This window comes from Aspergillus pseudodeflectus (genome assembly GCF_044049435.1).
Source record: "Aspergillus pseudodeflectus strain CBS 756.74 chromosome Unknown BJX68scaffold_55, whole genome shotgun sequence".
NCBI lineage: Eukaryota > Fungi > Ascomycota > Eurotiomycetes > Eurotiales > Aspergillaceae > Aspergillus > Aspergillus pseudodeflectus.
In genome coordinates, this window is record NW_027263831.1 from 48301 (window position 1) to 62249 (window position 13949).

The 13949-nt window shown below is 49.7% G+C and overlaps 5 protein-coding genes across 5 annotated transcripts; 2 read left to right on the top strand and 3 right to left on the bottom strand.

Moving 5' to 3' along the window:
* Positions 1-1355: 1355 nt before the first annotated feature.
* BJX68DRAFT_257965 (uncharacterized protein) lies at positions 1356-3141 on the bottom strand (the record flags this gene model as incomplete). The annotated part of the gene is made up of 8 exons (XM_071043444.1): positions 1356-1457; positions 1489-1824; positions 1920-2081; positions 2139-2160; positions 2190-2334; positions 2367-2499; positions 2555-2859; positions 2994-3141. 8 exons carry the CDS (start codon positions 3139-3141, stop codon positions 1356-1358), a joined length of 1353 nt encoding a protein of 450 aa, XP_070894735.1.
* A 779-nt stretch (positions 3142-3920) lies between these two features.
* BJX68DRAFT_169077 (uncharacterized protein) lies at positions 3921-5354 on the bottom strand. The gene is made up of 2 exons (XM_071037023.1): positions 4279-5354; positions 3921-4219 (listed from the first exon to the last, which is right to left on the bottom strand). The coding sequence occupies exons 1-2, from the start codon at positions 5156-5158 to the stop codon at positions 4107-4109; spliced, it is 993 nt and encodes a 330-aa protein (XP_070894736.1). The 5' UTR covers positions 5159-5354; the 3' UTR covers positions 3921-4106.
* A 1712-nt stretch (positions 5355-7066) lies between these two features.
* Positions 7067-8991, bottom strand: BJX68DRAFT_270964 (DEAD/DEAH box helicase; the record flags this gene model as incomplete). The annotated part of the gene is made up of 8 exons (XM_071046843.1): positions 7067-7192; positions 7237-7387; positions 7445-7630; positions 7682-7794; positions 8026-8492; positions 8554-8732; positions 8782-8815; positions 8865-8991. The coding sequence occupies 8 exons, from the start codon at positions 8989-8991 to the stop codon at positions 7067-7069; spliced, it is 1383 nt and encodes a 460-aa protein (XP_070894737.1).
* A 192-nt stretch (positions 8992-9183) lies between these two features.
* On the top strand, positions 9184-10748 carry BJX68DRAFT_270965 (uncharacterized protein; the record flags this gene model as incomplete). The annotated part of the gene is made up of 5 exons (XM_071046844.1): positions 9184-9249; positions 9313-9419; positions 9711-9931; positions 9983-10567; positions 10633-10748. The coding sequence occupies 5 exons, from the start codon at positions 9184-9186 to the stop codon at positions 10746-10748; spliced, it is 1095 nt and encodes a 364-aa protein (XP_070894738.1).
* A 1873-nt stretch (positions 10749-12621) lies between these two features.
* BJX68DRAFT_270966 (WD40-repeat-containing domain protein) lies at positions 12622-13905 on the top strand (the record flags this gene model as incomplete). Its single annotated transcript, XM_071046845.1, has 1 exon — positions 12622-13905. One exon carries the CDS (start codon positions 12622-12624, stop codon positions 13903-13905), a length of 1284 nt encoding a protein of 427 aa, XP_070894739.1.
* Positions 13906-13949: the final 44 nt, after the last annotated feature.

A 13949-nucleotide genomic window follows, 5' to 3' on the forward strand; every position in this document is an offset into this window, starting at 1 on the left:
AAGAGTTCGTGGTATGGGGATTTCTGGGGGCCATTCCTCCCGATACGGAGGAGCTAATGAAGAAACTCCGGGCTGAAAGGGACTAGATGCACGGCACAGCGGGCGCAGACCAATAGCGATGGTTGGCTAATCTATTTCCAAATTGGTCTGCAAAACATCCATTTGGCCCGCGGTTGGGGGCGAACTTTCCAGATCACCCCAGTGCACCGAACCGGATACTTTCCGTGCTGCAGTCAGCGTCGATCTGTCGCGGCTGCGATCCGCTCGCCATGAGCATATCATGGAAATATATGGGCGCCATGCGACGACCGTGAGGAGAAGGGCGAAGAAGTGGAGAGAAGCCAAAGATCCAGTTTATCTCTATTGCAGTGCCGAAACGAGCCGGCTAGGCTCTTGGCTCAGCCTCTCAGGGCGAGGCCATCTCCACAATTGACGATATGGGACTTGATTGCCGAAAATCTCCGCCATGGGCTCCAACAAATCTGAACTCTTGGATCTCGGGGTACTCCTCCGGCCATGATCAGCTAATATCAATCAACGACGGTTGAAATGGCGGGTGTTCGACATGAATGGACGAGAAGACGACCGTCTGGAACTCGGCAGACCGTTCGGACACTGTATCCACATTGTACTAGGGCGATATCCATTGGCACTTGAAAAACGATATCGCCATCCGTGGTGTAATCTCGTCGCGAGCAATATGATTGGTGGCTTGCTCCTGCAGAGACACTACCATCCACCAATGAACTTGCATAGATCTTGCAAAGCCAAGCTGAACACTGCCCAGGTGTGCGGCACAAGATGAGATGTTCATAGGACTCAGGAGGCCCTCGTCTCCAGGCCCTGGAGTTCCAACCTTGTGCATCCTCCTGGAGACACGACGTGGATGATGAAGTCCCGGTCAAATAGTGGATTCCGCAGGGACGCTGGTCCAGAGCCTTTCCTTTGGGTGGATCTAGGGTCAGTTCCAGCAACCCTGCTAATTACTGGGTTAGGAATTTGCTACTACGAGGTCTCATTTGAGACCATGATTTGCTTCGCAAGAGAAAGGACACCGCTCACCATCTATTTCATGCCGGACAATCCTCTTTCCTTTACCTCCCTCCACCTAGAACCTAGAATGGCGTCTCCCTCGGCAACTCGGCTTTGTTCAACTGATCGGGAAACCTCGCAATGAATAACAGGCCTGATAGAAGAGGTAACCATTTCGGGTGTTTCAAATCTCAATAGGAAAACTCGATTCCTAATCTAGACAATCTATTCCGCAATAACCAAGACGCACCTGTTCCCCATCTACTTAGTTAGATCCGCGCACGCCCTCATATTACCAGGCCCAGCCCTGCCCACTCCAGATCCTACTGTGAGAGAATACTCTTTCCACCATCATCAGTCAATCTCCCCCTCACCGTGATCATCAGATTCCGCCCTCCCAGTCGCTCAAATTCAACTCCACGCCTCTCAATCTCCATCGCTCTCCCTAGCCCCAACGATAGCACTGGGCGCAAAGAGCAGGGCCTCACCAACCTTGAGGGGAAGAATCCGCTCAAACAGCGTCATGGACTTATTGTCACTGGGTGACTCTCCCTTGCTATCAAAATTATGATGATCCTCCTGCCCGGCAGCTAAATGACCTTTTAGGGCTTTCATCCAGTCAGGCGACGTGAAGCGGTGCATGATTGTCGTGGAGCACAGGTCCAACAGGGCTGTTGCGACGGTGGGTTCCTGGGTAGAAACGATGATCCGGGCGCCCAGGTGGCGTTGGAGGCGGACGGCGCGGAGGAGCGTTTCTGTGAATACGGTCCATTCGGGGCTCGTGGTCATGTACTGGCAAGCTTATGTTAGTCAAGGCGCTGGGAGTGCATGGTATGTAGCGGATTGGTAGAGGAGGTGTATATGGCTGAATGGGGTCAATCACAAACCTTATGTGCCTCGTCAAGGGCAACCACACGGCCCACGCCAGTATCGTTGGCTTCGTTGGCATGGGGCTGGAGGAATAGTTCAAGGCAGATATTGAACAGCAAACAAGCCGTCGGGGGTGATATGCAGGGACACGATAGGTCCACGATTGTAAGGCGGCCGGGCTAAGTAGTGAGAGGTATTAGCTAGAGATCGGGCAGGGCGTTGGGAACTACACTCACCACCGCTGTCCAATTCGTGCCTCTCCATTATTCTTCTTCTTGTTCCCAAACGGCGTGAGCTTTGTTTGAAACGCCGGCATGAAACTCTCCAGCGCATCCAGCCTCTGCGATAGTGGCCCCATCTGGCCCGGCGTAAATCCACATCCATCAATCCGTCTCCGAAACTCGCGGTAATCGAACCCACTGCCCTCCTTGCCTGCTGAACAATCTGCATTTCACGCAGAATACGCTTGACAGATTCCATGTACAGCGGAACGTCATCATCAGTTGCAGCCATTAGATCCATCATCCGCTTTGTATCCAGATGGCTTTGGTCGATTTGGAGGGGTTCGATGATTACGTTGAGAGTCGCATAGGTTCGCTTTGTCAAGCATTAGCTGGCAAGCCTGCGTGAGTTCTGCCGGAGTTGACGAAACGAGGAGGTTACTTGCCTTGATACTGGCAACATTGGTCGGCGCACAAAGAACCCTCACGCTGACATCGGCATTCGAAGCCAGATACGCCGCGTCGCAAGGCTGCCCCGGCACATCAGAGATGAACGTGTCGTAATGGAATACCACGCCCGTGAGCGGGTTTGGCAACCGACCGAGTTTTGATGAAGGAATCAAACATGCCTCAAGCATGCAAGAAAGGGTATGGCTTTTTCCCAAGCCTTGGGAGCCGCAGATGAAGGTGCTTGAGGGTGGGGTGATGTTAAAGAATAAGCGCGGATCGTTACTATCTTTATCGGTGGTCTCTTCATGCGGTTCGGGTTTCGCTTTGATTGACTGGAGGCTGTCGCTGAAACCTGCCAGGAGACCGTACTGGAGCTTGAGGAACTGTGCAGCATTCCTAGTACAGTTGGTATTATATTACGTAAATGCCGGAGTGCGGATGCGGCGATGATAGGGGCGAGCGTAGCATCGTTACCAGGGTGCTTGGGGGCGTCGATTCCGAGGAGGTTGCTGTGATATTTGACGATTTCGGGCGAGAATACAGGGTCTGGGCCGTGGAAGGATGACATGATCTGATAGGTACCTGCAGGTTAAGGTACAGGTGATGTTATCAGAAGGGCAAGGGGAAATTCGTCGTCAATCTAGAGTTATGAGTTGGCGGGTCTTGAAGGTCCTTTAGCAGAGGGCGTGGGGACTGATGAGAAGGTGAAGATCAAAAGGCTCAATTCTGACAGAAAGAACATGAATGTTCATCACGCCACAAAAGGGACGTTGTTTGTTATCCAATCATAGGGTAGCAAACAAGGCCTGGGGTGCCCCCCTTTCAATAGCGCAAGCAAGACTAAAGGCTCCAGATTAATGCAGAAATGGAAAAGTACTTATCCTTTCACATTGACTACCAAACAGGGTCAGGTTTTAGTAGAAACCCAAGTCCCTCCCGCCTTCTATATGAATTAGCGCTTGGTATGTCTTCATCCAAGGGGAGGCCAAGTACCCCAAGAGTAGGCTTGTTCACGTGCACATCCACGCTCACGTCGCCTTTGATACCTTGAGATGCTATTGCCGCTAGGACCAGTTGCAGTTGGTACTACTGACATAGTTCTCACGGCCGGCTTCGATTTCCCAAAGAGGATTGGAAGTCTGCATACCGAGCACCTCATCATATATGGCGTTCATATCCCAGACATTGGAATAAACAAATGAAAGTAACAGGCACGTAAAATGGACGAATTACCCCCTGGTTTCAACTTCCTGCGACAGTTTCAAATTAAGGATCTGGTTATTTCGTGTCACACATGTCAATGATGCCTGGCTCCCGAGATAGGCGGGCTATATTAGGGCACTACTCACGCTGCGCGCTAGCTCTCTGCCCGGTGCCAGAAGCATCAGTCGCGCAGCATATATTTGACGTTTGCCTGGGATCTCTGGAGTCCATAGAGGTAGTCAAAGTTGTCTTGGCGGATTTCTATAACAAAGACCTCATCTGACAGTGTAGTGTCGGCTCACTACGTTTCTCCCCCGGTAAACAGCTCCATTACCTGAGTATTTGCTCAAGATTATGGCTTTCCCGGATGAAATGAATGTTGTTATTCTGGTCTCGTGATGTTGACTCCGTCCAGGACTCGACCTGATGCACCCATTGCGGCCCTATTGCCTAGTATTAGATCAAGATGAACTTTATCTCTGGTGCCTATGTGGGTGCTTACCACTGAGATTCCGGACAGTGTTTGATTTGATATGAACACGCCTCTGTGTGACTCGCGCACACTCATACTCGTCCTCAGGGCCTGGTGGCAAGATATCGGCGGGAGGATGCACCACGGAATAGCGAGCATCCCAGGCCATGTTCCTCTCCGCCACACCAACCGGGTGGCGAGAATGCTCGAGACCTTCGCCGGCGAGCGATGTCATAGGAACGAGACCCGAGGGCAGCGGAAGTTTTGGACAGTCGCACCAGTAGCAGTCGTGGTCGTTAGCTGATCGGTAACGTACGCTCGAACCGCTACTACTAGTAGTAGAGCGGCTGTCATTCTTACATGAGCTCGTAGTAGCATCGGTAGCTGCAGGCGCCGCCCTGGTAGAAATAGCACGCGTCGCTTCGGGCTTAGTCCTGGACACAATAGGGCCGTTTGCGTTTGCCCTGGGCGCCGTTGTTACCGATGAAGCCGCCCCGGGCTGTTTAGTCTTGATCGCAGGTGCTGACGTTGAAGATGGATTTAGCGCAGGTATGCCGGATTTGGCAGACTGGGTTGCGGAACTTGACGCCCTTGCTGGGGGATGTTGATGCTTTCCGTTGGACGCTGGGATTGCTTTTGTTGCCGTTGACGATGGGCCCCTTGTCGCAGCCAGTGATGGCGGGTTGTTTGTAGCTCTAGTTTCCTGTGCTTGTTTTGGTGTATGTGTTATTTTCACCTCATACTTGCAGCTCAATCTGTATGGAGAACCGGGGCTCAACGGTATAGTTTCGCCCTTTGGAAAATTTGGATGGTTGTGGGCAAAGACGATAGAAGCAGGTGGCTTGGTCGTGGTGGTGCGGATCTCAAGCGACATCGTCTCGGTGTGCTGTACGGTTGGCTGTGGAGGCATATCAGAAGGGTCTTGTCATGGAAATCGGCCACAAGCTGGAGGACTTGTAGCTGCATTTATGCGACTCAGCCTAGAATAAGACCTGCTTTAATATCGCACCCGATAACAATGAAAGACCGACAATCAAGCTCGAGATGACAGAATGAGCTAAGTGGCATATCAGTGGAGCCTCTTGCTACCCATTTCTTGAGAGTCCTGATTCGATACAGGGCATCCTGTGGAATTGACAAGAGTCGTGCCTAATGGCTGCCCGACCCTGTCATGCCATGCGCAGGGCGCCGAAGTGTCTCGAATCGAGGCAAATCTGCCCAATCAATCGGCGTTTCCTGATCGCCGTAGTGCTGCACGATAGGTTGAGAATTGCTTTTATTTACTCCATACCGCCACCTACATCATTTGGCATATACCATCTCAGATGTGATCGATGCTCTGGTCGCTTGAATCAACCAGACTGAATCGGCACTGTGATGTCAGCGCTACAGATAAGTAGAGAACACTATCAGACAGCAAGTACACGATCCACACTCCGTGGCTATATGTGCTAAAATCCTTCTATAATATCTACTTCTAATTTAAGGCTACTACATAGTATAGTGGTGTCGGCAGAGAAACTTCCCTGGACCTCCATGCAGATACAGTCCTTTAAAGGATCCGCATTATAGCGACCTAGGTACACAAATACTGTACAAGAGTTTGATTTTTTCCCGTAGTATAGTAGAGAATTTTATATTCTATAATACACTTCACAGAACTGCTAATCATATACTACTAAATCCCGTCCCTACGTTGTCTCTAGTGCAGAGTAGATAGGTCTAATCACTTGGAAGCCATATTTAAGTAAGAGGTTATAATTTATCTTTAGTAGAAACAATAGTCCATTGATTATAACTATGATCCAAGTCTAACCAAACCATAGAAAAGACCACCACTTACCGGTACTGTACTCCATGAAGCGCTCGCCAAAAGACAACCACTCACTGCAACTGTTAGCAGACCAAGTCCAACAAATAACACTTACTAGTATTGCTAGATCTCTAAAGATCCATCCATCACTTCTGCTGCGCATTCCCCCTCCGATTCTTCGCCGCCTGTCCCGCCCCAATCAACAACTGCGCATCCGGCTTCTTCATAAGCTCCGTGGCCTCGCCCGTAAACAAGTTTCTCGCTTGCTGCGCGGTGCTGCCGGCTTTTCCACGGGAATCACCTCCTTTGCCCCGATTCCCAGGATGAATTGCGTTTGGTCGCGGTCGCCGGATTGAGACATTTTGAGGAATTATATGTATGTATCTACCTGGTTAGTTGTACGGGTTTTCCTTTTGTGGGGGGGAATGTAGAACTGGGGTAGGTAGTACTTTCCTGGGCTTTGTGCTCGGGGCTGCAGATAAAGCGGGCGAAGATGCAATTGAGGAGGATTGCGGGGGGGATGCAGTACCGGGGGTGGTCTGGTTGGAGGATATGATGAAGGACGGTTTGGAGGGTTTATATACTAGGATCGACAAAGGGGAGGAGAGTCGCTTTGGGCTATAGTGGATGGCTTTGTTGCTCGAGACTTGAATATAGGGATTCCTCCAGACGCTTGTCGCCCATTGTAACCTATGAATGCGAAGAACAATAGATCTCTAACAATAAGTACAGAGAAGCTTGTGGCTTCTTTAAGGATGATACAAGACCGTGGCCATTCATGCCTTTGTCTCTCAGATACATGTGAAACACCATTCTTCAAGTCTAGTGAGGGAAACCAACGCTCAAATACTCATCGAGATAACGCCTGCTTAACAAAGCATGTAGGGTTTAGAAAAGCGCATTTTTGAAGGGCTGCTCTAGACGGGCCAGGAACTGATAGTGGTGGACTACCAACAAGCTTTTCACCGCGTAATAAACAAGATCTTCCGCAGTTCCTAGTAGCTATTAGAAGCTGAAAGTCTCCCTGATATTGTGACTCGCCTCTGTCCGACCAGCTAACGACTCGCTGGAGTTGTTTTCCAAGGTCAAATTCGCTAGCTGTTGCTTATTCTTCTGAATCGCAAGGATGTTCTACACGGGTCAGCGAACTGCCTGGAAAGGGTAAAAGTACACACCTCTTCTACCGTATGAGCCATGACATATCGGATAACGGTTATCTCCCTCGCCTGCCCGAGTCTCACTGCCCTGCCGATAGCCTGTTCTTCGACCGAAGGATTCCACTGAGGCTCGAGAAGATGGATGCGGTTCGCTGCCGTGAGATTCAATCTATCGGGCCATTGTTAGCAGGGTTCGTCACTGGAGCTTCGGAGCGCTTATGCCTACCCTACGGCACCCGTACCATATGTCATGAGAAGGACCGGAATGGTTGGTGAGCTCTGAAACTCGGCAAGGCGCCGTGTTCGATCTGCCCTGCTCACATTTCCATCGACTCGCACATAATGAACTCCGAGATCTTCAAGTCTTGGGCATGGGATGTCCAGGGTACGCGTCCAGTATGAGAACACAATGCTATTGGAACTGTCAAGCGGTGCGATCTAAGGAGCTGGGCGGCTTTCGTACCTTTTCGATGTGTGGACATGTTGCGTAAGACTCTCTACTAGGGCTTTCAGCTTTGTAGACAACTCCGTGTCTGATGCTCCCATATTGCAAGAATATTCTGGTATCATGCAAGACTGGAAAGGGTCAGAACGCAGTGGTTGTGGAGAAACACTTCTGGGTGATCCCGATCCCTTTGGATTAGAAAGGAGTTTGCCACAATCTGGGCAAAAAGCACTTCCAGCCTTGATCAAGTCAAGCGACTCGTCGGAGCTACATAGCTCGCAGGATACATCGGCAGAAGGCAAAGCCGCCGCCGCAATTGGTAACAAATAAGGTGTCTCAGAAACTGGTCTTGCTGTACTCACTCCTTGTTCGCACAGCATGAGGAGTTGATGCATGGCAGTAAACAGCTTGGTATATTTGTGATTCCCTAGGCCATTACTGACCAGCATCTCCATTTCTTGCCTCGTTTTATCGAGAATTCCGTTGTACGCCATTTGCTCCGACGGCGACAACGATAGAGTAACAAGCTCTGGTCGTACTGTGATGCTATGGTCAGTTTGTTTGGTCCTCCTCAGGCATAGTGATTGGAGAAGTAGGCGCAGGTCCCGGCACGGGTCTTCCACGTCGGAAAATAGACTGCCAATAACATGTTGTTTGAATCTTGTCTGGGGGTTCTCATTAAAGGGAGGGGTCTTCAAGAACGCAACAAGAGATCCCAGGTCTTCGATCCTGTTCTGGATTGGGGTCCCGGTAAGGCACCATCTTCGGCTAGCTTGTAGTTGATTCACCGCACGGAATTGTTCGCTGCTCGAATTTCGGATCCAGTGCGCTATCATTGTGTGCTTGTCAGATGATATTGCCGACCTTACGTGCTTATGGGAGCTCCTCACCTTCATCAAGTACTATTCGAAACCAATTCAGACTGTGTAGAATGCGGAATGACTTGTGGTCGGCCACCAGTGTAGAATATGTGGTTATCACGATATCTGACGCAAGATAATCCTTTGTCTGCAGTTTCCTCTGTGTCCCATGAAAACCGGAGGTGCGCATCGAGTTCGGTGCGACATGACTGTATAGCGGTCAGTTTACAGATCAAGAATACCCTCATAACGACGAACCACTCAATCTCCGAGAGCCAAACGTCAATCAACTCTAGATAATTACGTTAGCTCACTTAGATTACCGAGTAATGACTACTCACGAGTCGATGGTACAACGACAAGAGTAGACTTAGTCGGGATCACAAATCCGTCCTCATTAACAGCCCGGCCAGTTGATAACATAAAGTTTTCGGCATCATCCATGGATAAGATGATCGCGCTGATCATTGTCAGGGTTTTTCCCAGGCCCATAGCATCTGCTATGATACCTAATTCACGAACAGCCTTACCGAAAAACAGAAACTCAAGTTCGCCGTCACCAACTACGAAGATGTCGAAGATGCGATCGAGCAAATTCAACAACAGTACGGGAAGAAGGAGCTGCAAAATATGTATCGGATCCAAAGCTTTCTTGAAGCCATGAACGAGTATGGCAAAGTCGTCGAAGTGTTTCTCAACTGCACTCCCTTTGTCGCGTACATCTGGGTACACAACCATTTTATTGACTTATTTCCCCATTCGATCCCCTGCTGATGACGCTTCCTTTAGGGTCCAGTAAAGTTTGTTCTGCAAGTTGCCAGCTCATGGAGCGATTCGCTCGATATCCTTCTCAGCGCCTACGAAGACATCGGCGAGAGGGCCCCTTCGTTCCTTCGGTATCGGTTGCTTTTCGAAAAAAATCCACCAATGCAGGACATGTTGGAGAAATGGTACTGTGATGTACTAGAATTTCACTCTCAAGCATTGCAGTTTCTTACCAGGCCGAGGAAGTCGCCAACAGGAAATTTCCAACAAGCCACAGCTGACAGTCACGAGGGTGGAAGCAATTATTCACGTCCTCTTGGAAGGTGTTCAACTCTAACTTCAAGCGCATTTTGGATAGTCTTCAACGCCACAAAGACATTATCGAGAGCGAGAAGAGCACCCTAACAGTGTACGAAATCCAGACCCTCCGTGACGATGAAGCAGCTCGGTTCAACGAAGCTCGACCGCATTCTCGACAAGGTCAATGCACCCAATTGCTACTTGGACCAGGAGACGAGCTCAGAGCACAGAGAGAATTTACAGTCTGGAAAGTGGGTCTTTGACCATGAGGAATTCAAACAGTGGCGTAATGCCCCCGCTGGGTCAAATCCTCTGCTGTATATTCATCCAATTCCAGGCGCCGGTACGTATGAATCTCAGACTCCAATTATTCGACATCCTCACTGTGCGCTAGGAAAGACAACTTTGGCTTCTGTCATCATCGAAACACTCTGTGCGGCACGGCAGCCTCCGACTTTGTACTTCTACTGCCGTCATCACCAGGAAGGCAAGGACTCGTTCATCGGCATCTTACGCGGGCTACTCGCACAAATTCTCAGCGTTGACCAATCTCTCGCCACCTTCTTTTCCGACAAATTCTCTGACTACGATAAACGAAGATTCGAAACTGCCAACGCGGTCAAAGAGGCCGCGGACATTGCATTCAGCAGCCAGAGCATCTCATGTGTGCTCCTAGATGGGTTGGACGAATGCGACCCATCCGAAGCAGAAAAGGTGATATCCTGGTTTACATCTCGTCAGCAGCAGGCACCTTTGGGAAATGATGGCCATATCCGTCTATTATGCCTAGGCCAGCGAACGGACTTGTTACAGAGGATGTTATCCGGGGCACGGGACATATCCCTGGATACTCAACAACGCCATAAAGAGGACATCAAATGCTATATCCGAGGGAAGATCCAGAGTATCTCGGCCGACTTTGGTCTGGACCCCAATACCCAGAACAACATCGTATCAAAGGTTTCCACCGTTGCAAATGGTACACCGAACTTACCGTTGCGTATGCCACTCCTGTCAATCCATGCTGACATCATTTCGCCCCAGGTATGTTTCTGTATGCCAAGGTAGTCATGGACAATCTTGCGTGTCAATATACTCTTGATGAGTTGATGGAAGAACTCTCCCCCGGCGTGTTCCCAGATGGGCTGGACGATGCGTAAGAACAATTTCCACAAGTCTGCTATAAGTTCACATGACTGATATTCAGGGCAGGTATAAACGAGTCGTATCAACAGTGCTCAACAAGGCACCACCAAGGCAGAGACGTGCAGCGCTTCAAATATTAGGCTGGGTGATATGTGCCATCCGTCCCCTCAAATGGCGAGAAATTCAAGCAACATTTTTCATCGACCCGGAAACAAGCACATCGCAGTACGAGGGTCGTCGGTTGCGGGCAACCTGTAAGAAATTTTGCAGCTCTCTGGTGGACTTGCACGTCGAAGCAAAAAGAGAGTTGACTGAGGCTACACTTGGCTTGGTTCATAGCACAGCGCGAGAGTTCGTTCCCCATTTTTCATATTTGCGATATTAGCTAAACGTTACAACATATCTCATCAATACGGACACTATTGATCTTGTGGCTCAAAACTTTAGTCTTGCCCTGTTCTGCTCTCAATATCTGCTGTCTGATCCTTTCAGCAAGACGATCGATGACAGCAAGATCCGGGAATATGCCAATTCCGGGTATTACGCCTTACAAGACTACGATATCTCGAGCATATTTGCCCATTTTTATGCGACCTTTGAAGAGGGCATGGGTGACAATCAAGCAGCGTCTGTTGAACTACATTCTTCTCTACAATTGTTCATTTCCGAATATGGGAAAGCGATCCGATTGAAGATGTCCACTGCAAATACTTTCAGTGCGCCACACGAGCTTCATCAACAGCTCCCAAATAACCCTGTCGAAAGGTACGCACTGTTCGACCTCGAGAAGCGAACATCCTTGATTAGAAATGTCCTTGAGGGCGTCCGCCACGATGAGTCTCTACAACACGAAAGAAAAATGACGCTGAAAGCAATTTACGGACCTGAGACCTACAAATGTCCTAGGCCTTGGTGCGTTCACTTTCTGAATGGCCTAGACACGGTTGAAGACCGGGAACGTCATATCCATAGACATTACAGTCCCTTTATCTGCCCAGATGAGCAATGCCCCTTTCATCAAATTGGATTCGATACAGAGGCAAGTTTTAATCGACATATCACGCAGTACCATTCCTTAATTCAGAAGGACTCGCAAACTACGTTTCCACAGCCTCGGCCCACCAGAGAGGATACTTTGTGCGCCGCGGCAGAACGAGGAGATCTTAACTCGGCACAAAAGCACATCGACGATGAGGCAATTGTCAATGAAGCGACTCGTTCAAAAGGATGCCGGACTCCTCTTTACTTGGCCGCCCAGAACGGTCATCTCGCGATTTGCGATTTGCTCATAAGACATGGAGCAAATATTCACTACGGAAACGGTCCGTGAAGGCTGGATGCCCTAACAGCAGCAATCAAGAACGGCAAGGAAGACATTGTCCGCTACTTCTTGGACAGGAGCATCTTTCTCCAGGGTCGGCCACCCCCTCTAGATTGTGCAGCGGGATTTAGTCAACTGGCAATTGTGAAGCGTATTATCGGCAAGTTTGGCAGTCAACTGAAGCCATATGAATTGGGATATGCTCTTTGGATAGCATCAGAAAGAGGAAATGTTGAGTTGGCAACGTTAATAATCGAACTTCTTCAGTCAAGATCCACTGAAGAATTGTTGGCAACAGTCAACTGGCAAGGCCATGCATCTCACCTTTCGAGAAGTGGTCATCTTATACCATCATTGACACAGCCAGTTGGGTGGAAGAACGGAAAAGACCCGACAAAGCTCAATACGATACATACACCACTCCATGCGGCAGCCTGAAACGGCCACTATAACTTAGTCCAACTCCTCCTCAGAATGAAGCCCAGCATATATCTGGTCTACTGAGAATCCCGTGCCGAGTCTCGCGGGCCCTACCTGGTCGACACCAGTATTCGATGCAGCACAAAATGGACATACCCAGGTTGTTCGGCTTTTTACTTGAGGCAGATGCCGATCCGAACGAGCCATGTGGTTGGGTGGAACCATGGCATATCGCGGCCCAAAATGGTCACGCCGAAACAGCTCGGTTACCACTAGACTTCGGCAAGGTGCTTATCAATGCTATCAGTTTATTCAAGTCTGCCGTCAGAGGAGATATAGGCATACCGGCCCTTCATGTTTTGGCGCTAACAAGGGAATTTCACCCGCCCGCGGCCATTAAGGTTGGCACCATGCAGTCCGAAAGCCACAAGGCTGCACTGAAGTGGCATGCCTTCTTCAACCCAGAGGTGCATAAGATACTGGAGATCGACCTACTGCGAAACCTAAAATTTGAGCATCGCATCAGCTCTATAAAATTCAGCGGAGATGGGGAATACATCGCTGCCTATGTGGAGGACAGGGTTGGCGTCTTTGATGCAGTGACAGGCCAGCAAATTGGAGGCGTCGAAATTACCAAGCGCAAGCGAGCCCACCCAGCTTTACGGAATCTGTGTTTCAGCCCCGATAGTAGCCATCTTGTTGGGAGCATTGATGGCAGTAGCCTTTGGCTCTGGGATATATCCACCTCCATCTCATCTGACTTTCACGCTAGCCACCCGAGTATATCTGCAGTCCTATATACGCCTGATGGGCGTTCTGTTGTGACTGGATGCCATGAGGGTACCATCAATGTGTGGGATATTTCTGGTGATGGGCAGGCTGTGCACACTTATACCCTCGATCACGGGAACGGTATCAATTCCCTGGCAATTTCGCCAGATGGCCAGTATCTCGTTATCGGCAACGGCCTCGGAAATATAGCGCTCTGGGATATCAAAAACCGTCCTGCTTTGACGGCCCAACATGAACGGGCACAAGACGGCATACGCAAGATTGAGTGCTTATCGTTCTCATCCGATGGGTGCCACCTTATCTGCCGCCATGATGGTGGAACGAATATCCATTCTTTGGAGTGGATTCCAGGGGCACCCCCAGATGATCCGCCACGTCTCGGCAAGGTAACAAAGACCCTGAGTGAGGAGCAGGTTGAGGGTAAAGCTGGTCGTTTTATCACTGCGGATGAACAGTGGCTATTATCTCGCCAACCTGTCGGCAAGATCATCATTCAGGACGCGGTCAACGGGCAGGTTCAAGCTGTCCTTCAAGCTCACGCAAGCAACGTTAGGTCTCTCATCTGTTCTTCTGCAGGATACATGTTCGCAACCGCGTCAGATCACGAAGTACGTATTTTGAAGATGAGTAAGATCTAAACTGAATTTTCTTTTTTTCTTGAGTGCCCGGTTGAGTGATATGC